The sequence below is a fragment of the Coturnix japonica genome, chromosome 2 (genome assembly GCF_001577835.2).
Source record: "Coturnix japonica isolate 7356 chromosome 2, Coturnix japonica 2.1, whole genome shotgun sequence".
Taxonomy (NCBI): domain Eukaryota; kingdom Metazoa; phylum Chordata; class Aves; order Galliformes; family Phasianidae; genus Coturnix; species Coturnix japonica.
Genome location: NC_029517.1, coordinates 93,079,078 through 93,097,877, shown reverse-complemented (window position 1 = coordinate 93,097,877; position 18,800 = coordinate 93,079,078). Strand labels below are relative to the sequence as shown.

Genomic DNA, 18,800 nt, shown 5'->3' with positions numbered 1-18,800 from the left:
AGGGAGTCAGTGCACACAGCTCTGCAGAAACCAGGGGCTGAAAAACATTACAACAGCATGACTAAGTAAAATATAGGTCCTAATGCAAGTAAGTTCTCTTTACTGGGAGTCTTACTTCAGAAAGCAAGATGAATCACTTGTTCCAGAAATGTATAAAAATGCATTTGGAAATAAAAAAAAAAATAAAGATTTACACAGCTTTTCTTTTTCTTTTTTTCCCCCTCTATTTACATTCTCTGTAAACTTTAAACCAACACACTTGGAGTGCGTGGGCAAGTTGTTTGAGAAGCAATGTTCTTCATAGTGAAAAATGTATTCCACGTGAAGGGAAAGCTCTAAGCACTTTCAGACAGTTCAGGCTGATCTTTTTCTAGTAAACAACAATTTAAAAGGAACTATATGCACATACGTTTGTTAGCAAAGTACTATGAGATGTAAGAAGATTTGCCATATTACTTTTGCCTGTTTAGAAATCAGAGAGAAAGAATGAAGAAAGCAAGGGGGAAAAAAATGAATAAATTACCTGTCTCGGATAAAAATAATCCGTTTGAACTTGTTGCTGTTGCTGTTGACTCCTATCCTGAAGATGAGGAAACAATAACCTCTGCTGCATAGCTTGTGTTAAACAACATCCCATGTATACTAAAGCAACAACTTGCCATCCTATGCTCTTCAGCCCCTCTGCTTGGGCCATCATTTTACTTCAGCTTGGCTGTTAACATGCAGTATTCTTTCAGTATTCACACGTTCCCTTATAGTCTCCCTTATTCCCCAGCTTCTGACTCAGATTAATGAGGCTATATGCTGAGATGGGCCCCACCTTTAAACTTTATACGTGAGTCAAGCAGTACGGCACACATTGCAGTTCCTGAAGTTAACAAATAACTCCGCAGTTCCTGCAGCTCAATATATACCTAACTCAGGGTGTGGCAGGCATCACCTTCTCTCCACCTAATGCAGTCAGACAGAGCTAGATGATTAGCACAGTAAATCACTGCCTGAGTAACGCTGCACAAACATACAGCGCTTACGAATTACCCAGGTGAGCGTCTTGATCACTTCCTTTGGCTATGTATTTTCATCAGTATGTGTAAAAAAATATCCTTCTTAGCTTAATGCAGGTAATATGTTGAAAGCAATGGGATGGCAGTAGGGACTTCAATCAGTTTTCATTTTGCACATGGCAGAGAACACCAGATGTATGAAAAATAAGTTTCTAGCAGTATTTCCAAAATGACATCTGACAGATGACGAATAGTTACCCTGAGCAGTGGATGCACATAGGAGACATATGCCAACAGCAAATGCTTTGTTCAGTCTCTCTGCAGCTACACCGATGTAGCTATTACTTTTTCACTGCCATTTCAAAAATGTTTGCAAGGTTAGCGCAGCAATTGCTGCTTTATTGCAACCACTTTTCTGAGAGAATAACTCCTCAGATTTGTGCACTTTGTACACTGCTTATCTCTCCAGTACTTTATTCTGCTTTGAAGCGATAGCTAAAACAATTACATTGACAAGAACTGTATCAGGGATGGAATACACAACTGAGGCCACGATTCCACCATTCTTCAGATGGCTGTATTATTTTGCATTGTTCACATTAGCGTTCAGAAAAATATCTCCAAATAGTTTCACAAATATGTTAATGTCAACTTTCAAATGCTTTCCTATAAAAACAGGAAAAGTGTCATTCATTAACAGAACAGGACAGCAGCCAGGTTGTTTCCCTTGGACAACGTTATAGTGCCTCACACACACAGAATGACATTGGCAAATCCATAAAAGGTGGTTAAGAGTTGAATAACCTTACAGGGCTTCTTAAACAGTGAAAGTATTTAAGCCATCAAAAGTGCACATGCTTAAAAGAAGTATGTTTAAGTACTTTAATAACTAGTCTGTTCCTCAAACTAAACCAGTATGTATAGCTGTAGGCAAGACAGCAGGCAATTGTGTGGTATGGAGGCAAACATTTCCTACCTGACATGAGTCACCGGCATACTCTGGAGGGCAGGAGCATGTTTCTACACTGTATGCAATGCTGCCACTTCCTGTGCTGGTCGTTTCTTCCAGCCCAACCTCACCAAGGGTTAATCGCTGAGTTTCAGTGAAGTAAAGGCCTCTGATGTGTAAAGCATCCAGTCTAGACAGGATTATCATCAGTTCTTCTCTGGATACAAGGTTATTGCTGCTGGCATGTCTGAAGTTTCCCTGCGCATGAAGGATACAACATGAGTACAGCCCTACAGCTTCTTAAAAAGGGAACATGAAAAGAAGACGGAATGGACAGAAAAAAAAGAAAAGAAAAAAAAAAAAGAGGAAAAAAAGCAAACAAAGTCCTGCAGTCCTAGTGGTGAGGGGGAAGCAAACATCAGGAAACAAGAACCATGAATGTAAATACAGGATAGGCAGGGAAAGGAGTAATGAGTATAAAGAGATGTGCTTTGTGAGGTACGTATGGCTTTGAGGTATCAAAAAGTGAAGCAGCATACAGGTTCTTCTTCAGTCATCCAAATGGATAGATGAACAATTAAAACAAACAAAAAAAAGTGGAAGAAAATGCTTTTATTTTTATGAGTAACTGAAGTACTAGAAACCCAGTCATGAGATCTGTATTTCACATGCTTATATGCTGCTAATAGAGCATACCTGAAAATGGAATTTAGCTTGAAGAAACATTATCCTTTTACATATATGAGACAGAAATAACTCAAATTGATTTTCTGTGCACAGATTTAAGAAATGAATAATCCCTTCCAGCTTCACCTCCCCAAACATTGGAGGCCCAATCTATACTAAGCACCTCAACTCCTTTGAGATTCATAGGAGAAAAGCGGGTAATGATTCATTCCACCGGTTTTTAACTAAAAGAGAGTAGATTTAGGTTAGATGTTGGAGGAGATCTTACACTTAGAGGGTATTGAGGTGCTGGAAAAGGTTGCACAGAGATGTTGTAGGTGCCACATCCTGGAAGATGTTCAAGGCCAGGTTGGATGAGGGAGGCCCTGATCTGCTGCTTGATTTAGTGGCTGGCATTCCTACCCATGGTAGGGGTTGGAACTAGATGATCTTTCAAAGTCTCTTACAAACTAAGCCATTCTATGATTCTATGATCCCTACTAAGTACATATCCGGGGCTGCACTGAGTCATCTTCTGGTGGTGACTGATTCAGTATTATACCACTGGCTCTGGAGGGAGTGCTAAGGATTAAAGTTGGACAAAATGCCTAACTCAGAAGTGCTAGAAATAGGTGGCATGAAACAGAGCCTATGTTCAATGTGGGAGAAAAGAGAGAAAAAAAGTCTATATTTATGATCTGCAATATTGAAATTGATATTAACATTACTAAGTATATTTATTTATATATTACCTGTAAATTGTCATGTACCGCAAGAAAGAAAAGGGAAGGCCATTCCATTTCCATTTCTTACCTCAACTAACTGCACACGCCCATAATATTGACGGTCAGGCAGAGGGTTGTTAGGATCCACATAAACAATCTTCATTTGCTGGCCCTGCATGAGAATAAGGATATAACATTGCCACAAAAAGCAGCAAAATAGCAAAGTGTTCACATGTAATATAATTTGATTAAGTGTGTTATTCTTGTTATTTGGAGAATAAAAACTAATAGTAACGATACATCATTCTGTAAGCAAAGCAGAATGAGCAAAGAAATGAGTACCGTGTTTTACTGTCAGAAGTGATTTCCCTGCTTTGACCCACTGACATTAATTAAATTAAAATTAATGCTTGCCGTTAGAAATTAGTTATTAGTTCCAAGTCAAAACTTTCTTTTCTTCTTCTTCTTCTTCTTTTTTTTTTTTTTTTGCATTTTCATAGTCTCCTGTGCAAGAAAAGGTTGGCATGTGGAAAGGAATAAAAAAACATTGGACTGACAAACACTCTTTGACCTTACATCCTGCTACCCAAATGACTTTGGGTACCTCATGAGGCATATTTCCTAATAAGAATCCTAGTACACTGAATTAAATTTTCTCATGGTCAAAAACAAAAACACCGCCTTGGGAATTTTGAAATACCAATAGTTTATCTAAATTTTTATTTGCTCTGAAGGTATTTGCAGTTAATAATACACTACCTTGGTATCAGAGAGAGACATATTGATAGCTCTGAGCAAAATGCAATAAAATCACTTTCATAGAAATGGAGCAAGTTGCAATAAAAAGTTAAGCACAATATAGGAACAAAATTTGCCATAGCTGTCAAGTAAAAGAAAAAAATAATAATAATCATGGTATGGTTATTGCTTGAAAGACAAAAAAACCCACCTGTTTCAAAACTTACTGTTAGTATTATTTCAGGTCTCTTATCCAGAAGAACCATTCCTTCACTAGGTAAGCCAAAAGATTTCACCTGGTAGCTTAGGAAGCCACCATATGAAGAAAGCTGGAACAAAATGCACATAATCAGAAATACTCTACTGTGCTGTTGCTTGTTAATAATATGATTTGTATTCAAATTTACTGCACCTCAAGAATTGTAAATAATATATATCTTTTGTTCTTTAAGCCACATGTGAAAAAGCATTTTGTTTGGATGAAAATATTTGATTTGTTTACTTTGAGTAGTATCTGATCATAGAATAGAATCACTGAATAACTCAGGTTGGAAAAGACCTTAAGATCATCAAGCCCAACCACAAATTGATATGTTGATATGATATGATATGATATGATATGATATGATATGATATGATATGATATGATAGTGTTCTTTGGATAGTTATCAGTGCCATTTTATTTCTACACCTTGATTCATGCCTTTTGCGTTGTGAAAAAAAAAAATATCACATCAATACATAAGTGCTGTTCTTCCCCAGACTATAGAACAAATTTGGCTCATCAAGAGCAGACATCAGATAATTAAATTGGTCATTTATGCCCTGTGAACAGCCATGGATAAGGAAAACTAACCATGTTTGAATGTGAGTCTCATTGGCTAACTCATTTTCCTAACTTGCTACAGACATGAATCTAATCAGGAAATCTTTGTCCCACTTTGTAGATGATATAATTTCTACTGGAATCAGCTCTATTGTAAGACGATGATAACAGGCCATTGTTGGAGGCTGAGCTAGAGCCACCTGCCTTTTGGCTCAGCTACAGATTACCTCAAAAGGCCTCAAACCAAACCAGATTAACATTCCACTGCATTAAACAAAGAATGAGGCAAGCATATTTGAATCATCTGTCAAACAGCTCCTCTGGGTTGTATGAGAAATTCTGTTTCGAACATACTATATAGAGACAAAAAGATGCTCTAGGCAGAGCCTAAATACTTCTTGTTCCAAGAGCTTGCTAAAAGTTTTATGGGTGCTAGGTGAAACATAAATCTTGGAGGAGTTAGTAAGGGCTTCTCATGCCTTGATCTCTTCAGTGCTCATGTAGGAGCCTTTGCAGTCTTTGTGATGGAGAATATTGCATTAAAGAATCTTCTGTTTCCATTACCAACATCTCCTCATGCAGTAATTGCTAACATTTTAAATATCCCTTTCTCCCTTACGATTATGGGAAAAGATGATGTCATCAAATCTACTACATTAATATGAAAGAATGTTATGCCTGAAGTGTATACATCCAATTTACTAACTTTTCTTTGGAAGTGCGCTCTTCATAAAAGAAGCATTTGTTCTATTTGTTTCTATATATCTTGATGAATTACAAATCAGACGTGGGCGTGCCTGGATTGATACTGTACCATAGAACATAAAAGTCATAGTTCTGTTCTTAGTAGCTGTTTTTAAAAGCAATAATAGATCAATTTAATTGGAACAAGAAGAAGTTTGTTTGGATTAGTATTATAGTTAATAAAGTATGCTTTATCATGAAATTACTTCAAAAAATTGTTTTTAGACATTGCAGCAAGAAGCCTTATCATGTAAACAGAAAGCGCACCTTCCTTCCTCCCTCCCTTCCTTTCTTTTTTTTTCCCCTTGTTGGCTGCTGAGTATTTTGCTCTTTGCTGAGCTTTTATTCTTTTGGAAGTCTGCCCAGGAGGGGATTACTCTGGGGTATGGGTGTCCAACATTCTGGCTTGCCTAGGCTGCACTGAGTAAAGAGGAACTGTCTTGAGCCATGCACAAAATGTAATATAGTTAATGTAAATAAGTAACAATTATTTATTATTATTATTATTATTATTATTATTATTATTATTATTATTATTATTATTGTTAAAACTAAACAAAATATAGCGACAAAAGCATAAAATTAGTGGGTTGGACAAGGATGCTCTAGAAAATCTAAAAGTATACTATGGCACATTGCCGAACAACCTGTGTTCTGAGTTTCAGGGAAGTACCTTAAGGTACCAGGTCTATAAACCATAGTTCCTGATTGTGCTTTTCACAACCTTCTACTCAGAAGTCACATGTTATGATTCTAGGCATTTCAGGAAAGGCAGAAAGAATCTAGTGAGCAGAAAAGAGTCTAGTAAGGGAAGAGAAATAAACGTATCTAAGGAATATAGAGGGACTCTATATCAACAGTGCTGGCGCACATACACACACAAAACTAATCCAAAGAACAGTTTAATAAAACAGTGGAGTCATGTGTAATTTACCTTCTCTCCCAGGTAAGATGGTGGTGCTTTCCAGTACAAACTATGCACTGAAGCAGGCAATTCTTGAACATCAGCCACCACACTATTACTGACTGGATTGAAAGTGACAGGAATGTCAATATTTTCATCCACTGCCTCCAAGCGCCAGTTTCTCATGTCCACAAACTGAAAATACATAAAGGAAATGAAAGTTTGTTTCATCTTCTACTAAGCTTAACTAACACTATATCATGGGGGCGTGGGGGAGAAGGGAAATGTTTAGACTTTGGCTCTTGTTTCATTCACTATACAATCTCTTATTTATTATTATTCTGAGGGAAAAAAAAGCATAATGCCTATCTACCAAAACATCTCAAAGCAGTAAGATGAACAGATAGATAGGTTTTCAAGAACAGTCTTTGGTAAACATTAGATGAAATCTTCTAAATGTCAATGCAAATTTGCTACCAAATAAATAAATAAAATAAAGGGAAAAGGGCTATTTTAACTAAAAGGCGCATTCAGACTATACCTAAGATTTAATAATGCTGCACCAAATCTGCACGGTTGTTTACAGATTATCTTCTCATCCTTCACAACTAACAAAAAATATTTGCAATTTTAGAAGAAATCTGGTGTTTCCATAATGGAATAAATGTAGGTTTGTGACAGCAGAGGAAAAAAAAAAAAAACAACTATTAAATACACCTTGGTTCGACGACGATTTGTGCTGCGACAGCTTCTTGTTACCCCAAAACAGAAACAAGTGGTGCATCCCTTGGGATTAGAAGGGTCCAGATAAAATGATCCGGGTCGGCAAATATCACATTCTGCACCTTCAACATTCTCCTGTTAAGGCATGGTTGAAAGAATTCTCAGAGTTTTCCTTTTGATTTTGGTAAGGCCCCCAAAATCTCCTGCACATAAAACAAATCTTCTGATAAAATACTTAAGTGCATGGAAACATAAATGAAAACATGTGGCTGTCCATATACCATATTCCAAATACAAATAGAAGTTACTTATTTGAGACTATCTTAGTTATGAGTTGTCTTTCCAGGCTATAAAGTTAACTGCTGAATAATACCTATTAGTCAGAGACAGCTGGTAACTTTCCTGCCAAAACCCTCCTGCCGGCTTTTTGAAACCTACAATATAAAAGGTCACTTGTGAAAGTTCACATTTATCATATCTAATTATGCAAATCAGAACAAAAGAAGATTTCCTGGATACAACGTTGTGGTGAAATGTCATCTGACATAACTAAAAAAAGCCTGAGGTCTGGTTAATGTCCAAAAGCTGAGATACAGATACACAGAGCAGAGCTGTGCAGGATTCAGACTGCTTCAATAAATCCATGAACATCTTTGTTGTATTGCTGTAACATCATGTAAAAACTGAAATAAAACTGGCAGATGCTGAACTCATTTAAATAAATGCAGTTTACCTGCTATCGCGATAATGTGTACACATATTGCAAGGTGTGCTTTTCTACAGCCGCACTTAATTCTTAATGATAAACTCATATCCATTAAATTTGAATTAACTACTGACGTGCAAACAATGCTTATGAATGCAGAAATAATTTCATTTATCTGACCTTGCAGAGACAAATCCCTGTCTGAGGATCACAAACATCTGGTTCCGTGCCATCTCTGTTACAATTACATGGTATGCAGTTCGGGAAATCATAAGTACCTGGAGCACACCGATCACACTGCCGTCCTCTTATTCCTGGTTTGCATCTTTATTGAACAGAGAAACATGCAGAAGGGAATCAATAAGAAAGGCAGAAGAGAGAGTGGGAGGGAGGAAGGGAAGATTAAAACAAAAGGCTGGTGGCTTTTTGAGGAAATTGCGTGGCTATGAAAAAACTTCATGAGTTTAATGAAGAAAGAGCAGCAGATTAGTTCTGCTCTCTGAATTGAACAGTGAGAAGAACTGCAACATTTTACAGTGGTCATGGAAATTATGAAGGGATTTGATTTTGAAAGATATAAAAGCTCACAATAGAATTAGAATTCTGCAGCAAATCAGTGCTTGCGGTGCAGAACTACTCTATACGCCAAAGAATGAAACATGAATATCGCATACAGGTAAGAGCACTTGGGAGATTTATAGCTGGAGGATGGGATTGGGCATTTCCCAAGGCGCTCACCTGCTAGCAAAAATGTGGAGAATCCCAGGCTTATGAATAATTACGGAGACTTCAACTTAACACAAGTCTTGCGTTAGTACACAACTGTTCACAAGGGATACAGTGACAGCTGAATCTCTTGGATTTCATAGAATCATAGAATAGCTTGAATTGGAAGGGACTTCAAACATCATCTAATTCCCACCCCCCCCGCCATGGGCAGCTTGTAAGCTTCTTTCAAGCATTGGAAGATTGTAATGTGGTCCCCTCAGAGCCTTCACTTCTCCAAGCTAAACAATACCAACTCCCTCAACCTTTCATCATGGGAGAGGTGCTCCAGTTCTCTGATCACCTTCATAGCCCTCTCAGCACCAAATTTATACATGCACTAACGCTACAAACATATGGAAATAAACAGTTAAGTGTGTGGACAAGGTAGACTGCACTTCACATAAAATACAAAAACAGTTACTCATTTCACCAAAGAATGGGTGAGGTTTCTCTCTGAATGCATTACACCCTACACACAAGTAACTGGAGTTAGATGGGGACTTTGAACTTCATATAATCCACAGAAGGAAAAGTATTTATCAAAATGCAGTAGCTGGCTTTATACTTTCAAATTAGCTAACAAAATATTTGCCAAATGACAGATTTTGCTTTATATATATTTTTTAACCAGTAAGTTGTCATCTCATTTATGTCACTAGTTAGGCTGTGTGTTAGATATATCACAATTACCATCAGGCAATACAGCTTTTCACTGAGACAGAAAATCTATTTCTGCAGAAATTATCCTCAATTTTACTCAAGGAGAAATGTGCTAAGCTCTATCTTTAAAGTATTAGATTTTATTTGACTAAACTATTCAATCTATTTTTGTACAGCTTTGGTTGCCTGTGTAACAATAAGGTATGTAGGGAAGTGAAAGTAGAGACCTGTCAGATTAATGTATATCAGTAGGTGCAGAATGTAAAAGAATAATAAATGTTGGAAAAGGCCTCTAAGATCATCTAGTTCAACTGTCCACTTACCACCAATATTGCCCCCTAGTGACCCGTCCCTAAGTACTACATATTCCATAAACACCTCCAGGGACAGAGACTCCACCACCTCCCTGGGCAGCCTGTTCCAGATATGTTTCACTTTAATCCTGAATCTTGATTTCTATCTATGCAAAAAGTTTCCTGTTTCATCACTGGGATAAAACAATTATTCAGTTCATGCATAAGCAGCAGATGTGAGAAAACAATTAAAGTTCAGGAAATAATATAAATTTCTAATATGAACTCTGAAAATGAGTGTTCTCTGTCATATACGTGGGACTAGTGGCAGAATAGGAAAGACTGTATTTCTTCATTAGGACTCTGCAAAAGTATATCCAAACAATCAAACTGACTCAAACTTGGCCTTATGCAACCTATTGGCTCTCACATACATATATTTGCTGTTTATCTCCGCAAGGAAATAAACAGAAATGTTCAACTACACTAATACTGATGGTGTCTAAATTCAACATGCTTCCCTACAACTATGGCTGTATGCTCTACCCATTTCAGACAACATAAACAACAGAATATACAGAGGAAGATATTTTTTACCTCATCATACCAAGATACATAAAAATAATCATATCAGATAGAGGGCATAATGGAGCAACTCCAAATGTATGATATTTTCTATACACACAGCATCTATTTTAAGTTCTTAAAAATTCATTGCAAACACTTAAGTTTTATAGCCCTTAAAAACATTACTTGGATTAAAGCCCACACTTTTGACTGTGGAGCATCAGATGGAAAGTTTTTAAGAATCTGGACACAGCAGACACCATTACAAATGATGAATACGTCAGAGTTCCAGTCTGTGGTGAACTGCCATCCAGGCATTGAATAAGCTTACATGATACATCCCCAGCAAACAAAATGCATGCCTGGGTATCTCAAATGCCACCATTAGTTACTTACACAGACCAGATCTCCAGAAAGCAATGCACGTATTCCTGCAACAGCCGACTTCTACCTACTGTCAAACATCTCTTATATCTCTGCTTATCATTGTAAAAAAAAGAGTGACGCAAACTACTCGCACATCACATATAATGCACATAATCCAAACTTACTTGCATTGCCCGTTGGTTTTTTCACATTCTGGTCTTGCCGCACTAATAACTCCTTTTTCTGAACAATTGCAGCTCTCACAGCCAACAAGAGGGTGATAGCTGAAGTAATGTTTCTCGCACACTTCACATTTTGGTTTCAAAGTTCGAGGAGGGCAAATGCATTTGCCAGTTAAGTCATCACAAAGACGCTGCCCACAGTTGCATGCTATGTCAAAGAAAATATTTTACAAATCAATCACATCTCAATTTAAAATGATCAGTTCTTATACAATCTTAATACAAAACAAACAAACACTACACTTTTTCTTTTCTCTCCTTCACAGTTTTGAAACTTCAGGTGGCTTGTTTAACTCCAGCTATCATGATGATGTGAGAGTGAGATCAGCCAAGGCCATGGGACATGATTATGTGACTGTAACTGTAGTTCCAAAGAGTAGCTTGAGACTCTGACTCATTCCATGTTGCTTGAATTCAAACTTCCCCGAACTGTCAAGTATTAAACAATTAATAGTTTTGATTCCAAGATGATCACTTTTAAAAAGCAACATTAACAAACAGAGAATAACATATGGAAGGCATATGAGGACTAGTGGCATGATCTACATATCTGCTGATGTTATTAAGAACAATATCACAACGAGAGGAATTAAGAATGCGATGTGTCCTTGATTATCTACGGAAAACCTTGAAGGTGTAAGCTGAGATACAGTAGTGTTAACACAGCATCTACTAAGCAATCAGTGCAGAAAAATCCACTTAACTGAGGAGCAATATGGATTTTAACCGGTAAAACTGTAAGCCCTGATCAGATAATTCACGAGGACACATCTCATTGTGAACCAGGTGCACTTAAAGGGAATGAGTTTACTTCTACATTAGACTGAAAGCTATGCTAAATCTAAGATGGCTCAACCAGCCTGCCATAGGATCAAGCCCTGTAAAAAAGAGTGAAGCTGTAGTGCCTATGCAATGAAATGAGGAAATTAAATAACTAAAGTCTTCCAGGTACTGAATAAGCCAGATCATGTACTTACGCTTGCAGAATGGGAATCCATAGTAGCCAGTTCGGCATCTACTGCACTGACGCCCGATGACATTAGGTCTGCAAATACACTGTCCTCCCAGAGGGCTACAAGTGGGGCTCGTGGAACCTTCACTATGGCAATTACATGGCACTGCTCCATTGTTGTAGAAAGCCACGAGTGATCTTGCAGAATCCTTACAAAAGGCTGATGATCTATCTGGGCTGTTTAAATTGAAACATAATTTTTTGTCAGTACAGCCATTTGGAAATTGCTCTGAGAATACTTTGCAGTGGTTCTGTAAATCACGGTTCTATCTCTCAAACAATTCTTGGAAACAAGGATGGCATGCAAGGACAAACTTACATTAATCACATTAGCGGTAAATGGTTTTGATCGTTAGGTAGATAGGTAAGTAAGAGTAGGTAAGAGATTTTTTTCAAAGAAAGTATGCATATTAGTCATATTAGTTTAGCAGGCCAAGCAAAATACCGAATATGGAAATATCAAAGACAGAAAGATGACATAGATTTTCCTCTTCCATCCTGTGAGCAATAAATCTACCTTTTCATTCCATTTACAATAGTAAGTCAGGGAAAAATTACTCATGCAATATTAATGGGCAAGCATAAGCCATGAGAAGCATTTTAACATAGCAGAGGGATTAAGTTTTCATACATTTTTCTTTAATATGAAGTGAAAATAATATTAAATACCAGCTTGCTGTCAAATGCCCAATTTTTAGGAAGTGATGCTTACTCAATGTGAAAGCCGTTTCCTCCACACTGGGTGACAAAATCAAATGACTTGTCCACAGTCTTTTTGTCAAGAATTTTGTAACTGTAGTTGTCTGCTGGAACAACTAAGATGCTTTCCTTAAAATAGAAAAAAAACTAAATTGTACATTTCAAGAAAAACAAAACAAAACAAACAAGCTGAGGCATTTGTATCTTTCGGTGTTACTTCTTTATGAGCAATGGATTATCCCTAAAAATATAACATTTTAACAAAAAGGTAGGAAAACATACTTGGAAGAAATATCCCCTCCCTCCTCCTCAAATTTATTCTAAAAGCATTAGAGTATGTGGTTTTTTTCTAAATTATTGTATTTTAGCATACAATGAAAGCAGTGTGTGATATCTTAAAAACAAAAGCAGTGTACAAGATCCTATCAATTTGAAACACTACATTAAAGATCAAATTCTTTCTTCTTAGCTTTCATCTTTGTACCTATCTTTAAACAGCTGGTGAAGTTGGAAGAGTATTTTCAAGTACACTTACGTAACAAACTCACCAAAACCAGCATTCTTCTGTCAGGTATCATTACTGTAACAGAAACTTCAGGTTCAGAAATGTCAAGCTCAATTTGGTTTTCTGCAATCACCTGATCCCGACAGCCAGAAGAATGAGGGCAGAATGAAGCATTGAAGAATCCTAGAGGAAGTGTAATGCCAAACAATGACCAGTGTGCCAAAACACTGAGAACAGAAAGGAGTTAGATTAAATTTGGATGCCTACCTGACCACACATGTCCTGCATTCACATGCACGTGCACAGGGAATGTTGGATGTGTTGGCTGGTAAAAATGTACCACAAACACATATTTGCCCAAGCGGGGCACTCTGCCAGTCATGGTTACCTGGTTCTGCAGAAACAAGAACAGCTCTAGTAGTACACTTCTTTTGTGAAATATTCTTGTTTTTATGAACTACATGTCTCCTAGCTGCAACAGTAGAGAAGGGACTTGGTATTTCTCAGGAAGTTAACAATAACTTCAAAGGCTGCAGCATTACATCTGCATGCTCCTACTTGTTAACATGTCAAGCACATGTAATGTACTTCTGTAGTCTCCAAGACTGATATAGTTTTAGAAAGAAACTGGCACATTTGTTTTTCTCTCAGTATATTATCCTCATGGCTTAGTCAGTCTGCAATATTATTTTGATCACTTTGTTTTTATCTTCTTATAATGCTTCATCTATAGAAATTTTCTGAGAACATCATTTGTGACTTCAGAAATGGTAGTTTCAAAATATGAGCTACCTGTAATGATGTCAAGGTGACTCCATCAACTGAGTCAGAAGACAAAGGGGCACTAAGTGGACGATGAAGTGTATTTCTTCGCACTTCAGAGATTTTCCCATCCCCGAATGCATTCAAAACCAACGTTGCTGGTGGAGTTTCATACACTGAGCGAATGCATGTTACACTAAAAGCAGAATAATATTAATTACTCATGGGGTTGGGAACACTCCCTAAGCGCCATGATAAAAAAACACAGTCAAATCCCAGAAGTTAACGTGGTAGGATGTAATACAATTAACAGTGCAATAGTAACAACTGTTACTCTTTGGAATTTTATGGAGATGGTCAAAAAGTAAACAAAAACAATAGGTACATTCCTAACTTACAAAGGGGGAAATGCATGCAGACTGATTTTATTCAGTCAGAACTTCCATAAACTAAATAGTTATCAATGAAGAGTCTGCTAAGGAAACGAGTGTTAGAAATGCAATTAAAAAACATTCTACGATGCTGTTAGTTGCCTTCAGCAGAGCCTGTGCTGAGTTCTCAGTACTAATAATATTTATGTAAATATAACCTTTAAAAATCTAAGTTTTCCCACCAAAGCCAGTGGGACTACTTATGTACTTAAAAGTTAAGTATGTACTCAAAATATCTATAGAACTGATGCCAAAATAAATAACAGTGCTCCTTGAAAGCATCCCAATTTATCCACTTTTATGTTTAACCGATTTTTACTTGGTCTATTTCATTCTAAAGAATTTGGTTAGATAAATGTTTTCCAAGACTTCAGGAGAAAATGTTATTTGAGGGTTTCATGCTGGTGTTTGTTCACTTGTTGTAGGTACTCAGAAGACAATGATTACTCTTTGTTTAGGACAGGTGAGGAACTGGAATGGCACTTGTGTTCCAGGACCAAGATTGAAATCTATTTTCCAGGCTTGTGTGGGAAACCATGTCCAACAACTGCTTATAATACTATTAAACTGAGCCAGGATTCTGAATCTTTCAACTTGATGAACACTAAGTACTTTGAGGAAAGCAAAAGTTATGCCAGGTATTGGTCTTAAAAACAGAACTGAAACATACAGCAAGATATGCAAATATAGAAAGAAAAAACCAAGTAAAAGTTACATATATCTAGATTAGCTTTATTTTAAATCATGTTTTACTTCCGTTTTTGGTTTGTTTTTTTTTCCCCCCCATTTTACTTGGAGTATATACACCTAGGAATGCAAAATTCCTATCATGCAAGGACAAGTACCTTCCATATTAGAAAGCTACTACTCTCAACTGTAAGACTGAATGAAATCATTAAAGCTGAAATTCAAAGCTATGCAGGCTGGCAAGCCAAGTACAGTCACATTCTTTTATTCAATTTCCATCCATATTTTTCTGTCTTCTATTTCAATTCAGCCATTACATTAGAAGCTGCCATCTGGAAAACTAGCAGACCTAGCCAGCCACCTACTGCCTCTGAAGTCTTGCAAATGATTTTCACTTTTACTTTGAGTATTCCCCATTTACTTTGAGTACTTTACTCCCCATTGTCAGATCAGTCAGAAAAAAAGCCTAAAGACTCAAATCATAAAGGACATCCAGGCAAGACTAACAGAAGCTGAAATGTGGGGCTTCCTGATTCAGAAAAATGCAATGATAGTTCCTCTCTGGCACAAAGAACAAAACAGACAGGAAGGGGAAGACCTTCAACAGGATGGAGCAAGTGCTCGGCAAAATCTGAAACAAACTGCTTGGGAAGTGAAAATTATTTTCAGTAACAAAGGGTAATCAGCCTGAGTCAACCCAACTGTGTATGAGTGCTCTAATTGCTGATCCTACACAAACGTAGAGCAGAAGGATCACCTCCTTATGCTGTTTTGCTTGATGAGTGCTGAGGGCACACTTGTCATACAGGACTACAGTCAGGTGGAGAAGGGAATGGATTGTTTGTGAAGCAGAGGTCTACCTGTTGAACATTTTGGGACTGCCAAGTTTTGGTGGTGTATTTGTGAATTCAGGGTGCCTGGAAAGGCAGTCATATCCTCAACCAAGTAGCAATTAAAGCCATTTTGAAACAAGTGAAACAATGACATGCAAAATGAAACTCCAGAAAGTACAGCCAGTATTTCAGGCTTGATAATTCAAGACTTGCCAAAAAAGCAGCAATGTTTTGCTTCTTGCACACCTACTACATTGGACAGCATGTGAAACACTTTTGCTTTCTAGTGCATTAGCACTCAGTAGTTCAGATAGTCAAGGAAAAGGACAGAATTAACAACATTTAACTTTTCATTAATTTATTATTTATTAATTCTACCTTGTAAAAGTGGCTTACGAACTATCTTTTAGTCACTGAGCAAAGGTTCATTAAAAAGCATTAAATTCCATTTGGTGTCTCTTTCATGATATCTTTCAGAGAAACAAAAGGATAAGCAAAACCAATTACGTTACCTTCTGTCATGGCTGCTCCTATAACCAGCTAAGCAGTGCACTTTAGGATTCACGTATTCTAACGAAAATTCTTCAGCTGATATAATACAAACCTTGTGCTGAAAAATAAGCGCAATTAGCACTGTAAATAACAAGTATTTCCTATATATCGGGAGAATATTCAAACCAATCTTGAAGTAAATTATTCAGAAAAATAACACTATATTTTAGAAATAAAAATAAGGATATTCTTAGTATAAAACCTCCACACCTAGATATATAGCCTGGTAGTATCAACAGCTTCTGGATATGGATCATGTTAGCACAGCAGTTGCTACTGGGAGTTAGCATACAGTTTAAATGGTGCCTCCAGAGAGGATTAATAACTGATATAGTGCATTCTTCATAACATTTCTACGAAACTACTTATGTGTTTATAATTTAATCCTAACTCTAGACAACCAGCTGTCTTTGTGTTTCTGAAATGGTAAACACAGAAACAAAAAAAACAACCAACAAAATCAGTGTCCAGAAATATGTATTACTGGTGTGGGCCAAAAGATGGCACTGAAGGCTTCTTATTCAAAGCATTTCAATGTTCTGTCATCTCTAAAATGAATTCATTTACTATCTGAAACTTCTAAGAGACTCAGGATACTCTCACATAGGTTTTGAAGATTAGAGGAAGGAAAAAAGAAAGAATAACCACCAGAAGTTTTTAATTTAAACTTTGCATATAGAAAACAGATAGGTACTGAAATAAAGCCTGTCTGAAATAAGAGATGGGGAAATACTCTTGGTGATGCAGAAGATAACAGGAATTTGTCTTTCTTGTCTGACTCGGTATTTTCTGAGTATGTATGAAGCAACATCTTCAAGCATCTAAATTACATGCTTTCACAGAACACATGAACATAAGAATCATATGCATATCTGCTTGGGAGATAAGGATTACAAAAGGGAAATGTAAATAGAAACTCACCAAAAGAAAATTAATTGATGATGCCTTAAGATGTATCTTTGTATCTACTAAAAGGTCATAAGCTGCGATGCGGTTCCTGTCATCGACAACAACACTACGACAAAGGAAACTGAGACACAGAGTAGGATTAAAAATGAGTCTCTTGGTAAGGCTGTGCTGTTTATTCTATTGCCTAACTCAGCTGCCTAGCTAGCCTCACCACTGGTGCCCAGTCATTCTGCTGGACTGTAAACAACAACTATGTTTGGCCACTGGTAAACATGCAGCATCCTCACTGGTGAGACAAAGGAAGCACCAACTATAGAACATTCCTTGCCCTTTTTATGTTGATCTACGCAGAGTTCAAGCCTCCACACCTCAGCTCAGATGCTGAGATACTACTTTAAAGAGCATGTGAATATACATACATGCTGTCTGCAGATGTTCTCCAAGCTGCGTTACATGGCATGTAATTAATGTCCAGTACCTACTAAGTACTCCTTGAGGTGCCAGAATGTGCCAGCTGCTGCTTTCCTATCACTACACATTGCTGATGGTGTGGATCAGCAGCTATCATCCACTCAATAGCACCTGCGCAATTCATTATTTAGGAAACTATCTGTCCACTGAAATACTCCTCAATACAAGTGAAAAATTGCTGGTCTGTTTCTCTTACTGACTACCTCCATTTAGCTCTACATCTTTGGTAAAGACAGACATATTCTAAGTGTTGCTGAAGGCTTGGAACCCTGCCTTGCTCAGAGAGCATGACTCCTACAACCTTCCAGAAGTGGAAACAGTTCCCTCTGAGAAAGACTTGACACACTTACTCGTGATTTTTCCAGTTTCTCTGATGCACATGTCCTTCACCACTGTGAGTTCAACTGTTTCTTTTTTTATTTTTTATTTTTTTTTACCAGAAGAGACACGCATCTTCCTGATCAGGAAAGATGACACAGCAACTTACTTGCAACGTGACCATTAGCTCAATGCAGAATGGCAGCAGAAGGGATTTACTGCGTTGCTAAATTTAAGTAGAAAAGGCTTATTTCTTGGGTTTGTTTTTTTTTTTCCTACGACTAATCTCTTAGTGTATCAGATAAACTAACAAGTAAGATCAAAATAAGCCCATAAGAGGTGCTTGACATAAAAACAATGAAATTTAAGCTTTATAAAAAGCATTTTGGGGCTCAAACTATTACATAACAGGCTAAAAATAAGAACTTTGCTTAGTAATAACCTTGCAAGGTCACTGCTTCATATTGCTCTGCTCTGTATCACATATATGCTGATGAAAACAATTTTTTTCCTACTGGGCAGCTTCATCCTAAATAACCTTAAGCCTTCAATCTGTCCAACACTTGGCTCACAAGAAAAATTGATGCATGGCAGCAGTCTCCTCACACTCCCAGGGGCACAAACACCTGCAGGATCACATTTGAGTCATATTCTGAATTGCTCAAGTGTTAAAGACCATCTCACCCTGAACAGGCAAAATCTCTGAAATACCTCCAGTAATCTCAGCAGTCAACAAGGAT

The 18,800-nt window shown here is 37.2% G+C and overlaps 1 protein-coding gene across 1 annotated transcript in view; it reads right to left on the bottom strand.

Moving 5' to 3' along the window:
- Positions 1 to 18,800, bottom strand: part of LAMA3 (laminin subunit alpha 3) — a 102,705-nt gene that overhangs the window by 32,364 nt on the left and 51,541 nt on the right. Inside the window, 14 exon segments of the mRNA XM_015855427.2 lie at positions 1,981 to 2,211; positions 3,433 to 3,516; positions 4,310 to 4,411; positions 6,587 to 6,751; positions 7,274 to 7,414; positions 8,166 to 8,310; positions 10,825 to 11,029; positions 11,859 to 12,070; positions 12,606 to 12,721; positions 13,141 to 13,280; positions 13,365 to 13,491; positions 13,890 to 14,055; positions 16,323 to 16,420; positions 17,284 to 17,392. Of these exon segments, the coding sequence (XP_015710913.2) occupies positions 1,981 to 2,211; positions 3,433 to 3,516; positions 4,310 to 4,411; positions 6,587 to 6,751; positions 7,274 to 7,414; positions 8,166 to 8,310; positions 10,825 to 11,029; positions 11,859 to 12,070; positions 12,606 to 12,721; positions 13,141 to 13,280; positions 13,365 to 13,491; positions 13,890 to 14,055; positions 16,323 to 16,420; positions 17,284 to 17,392 (2,041 nt within the window).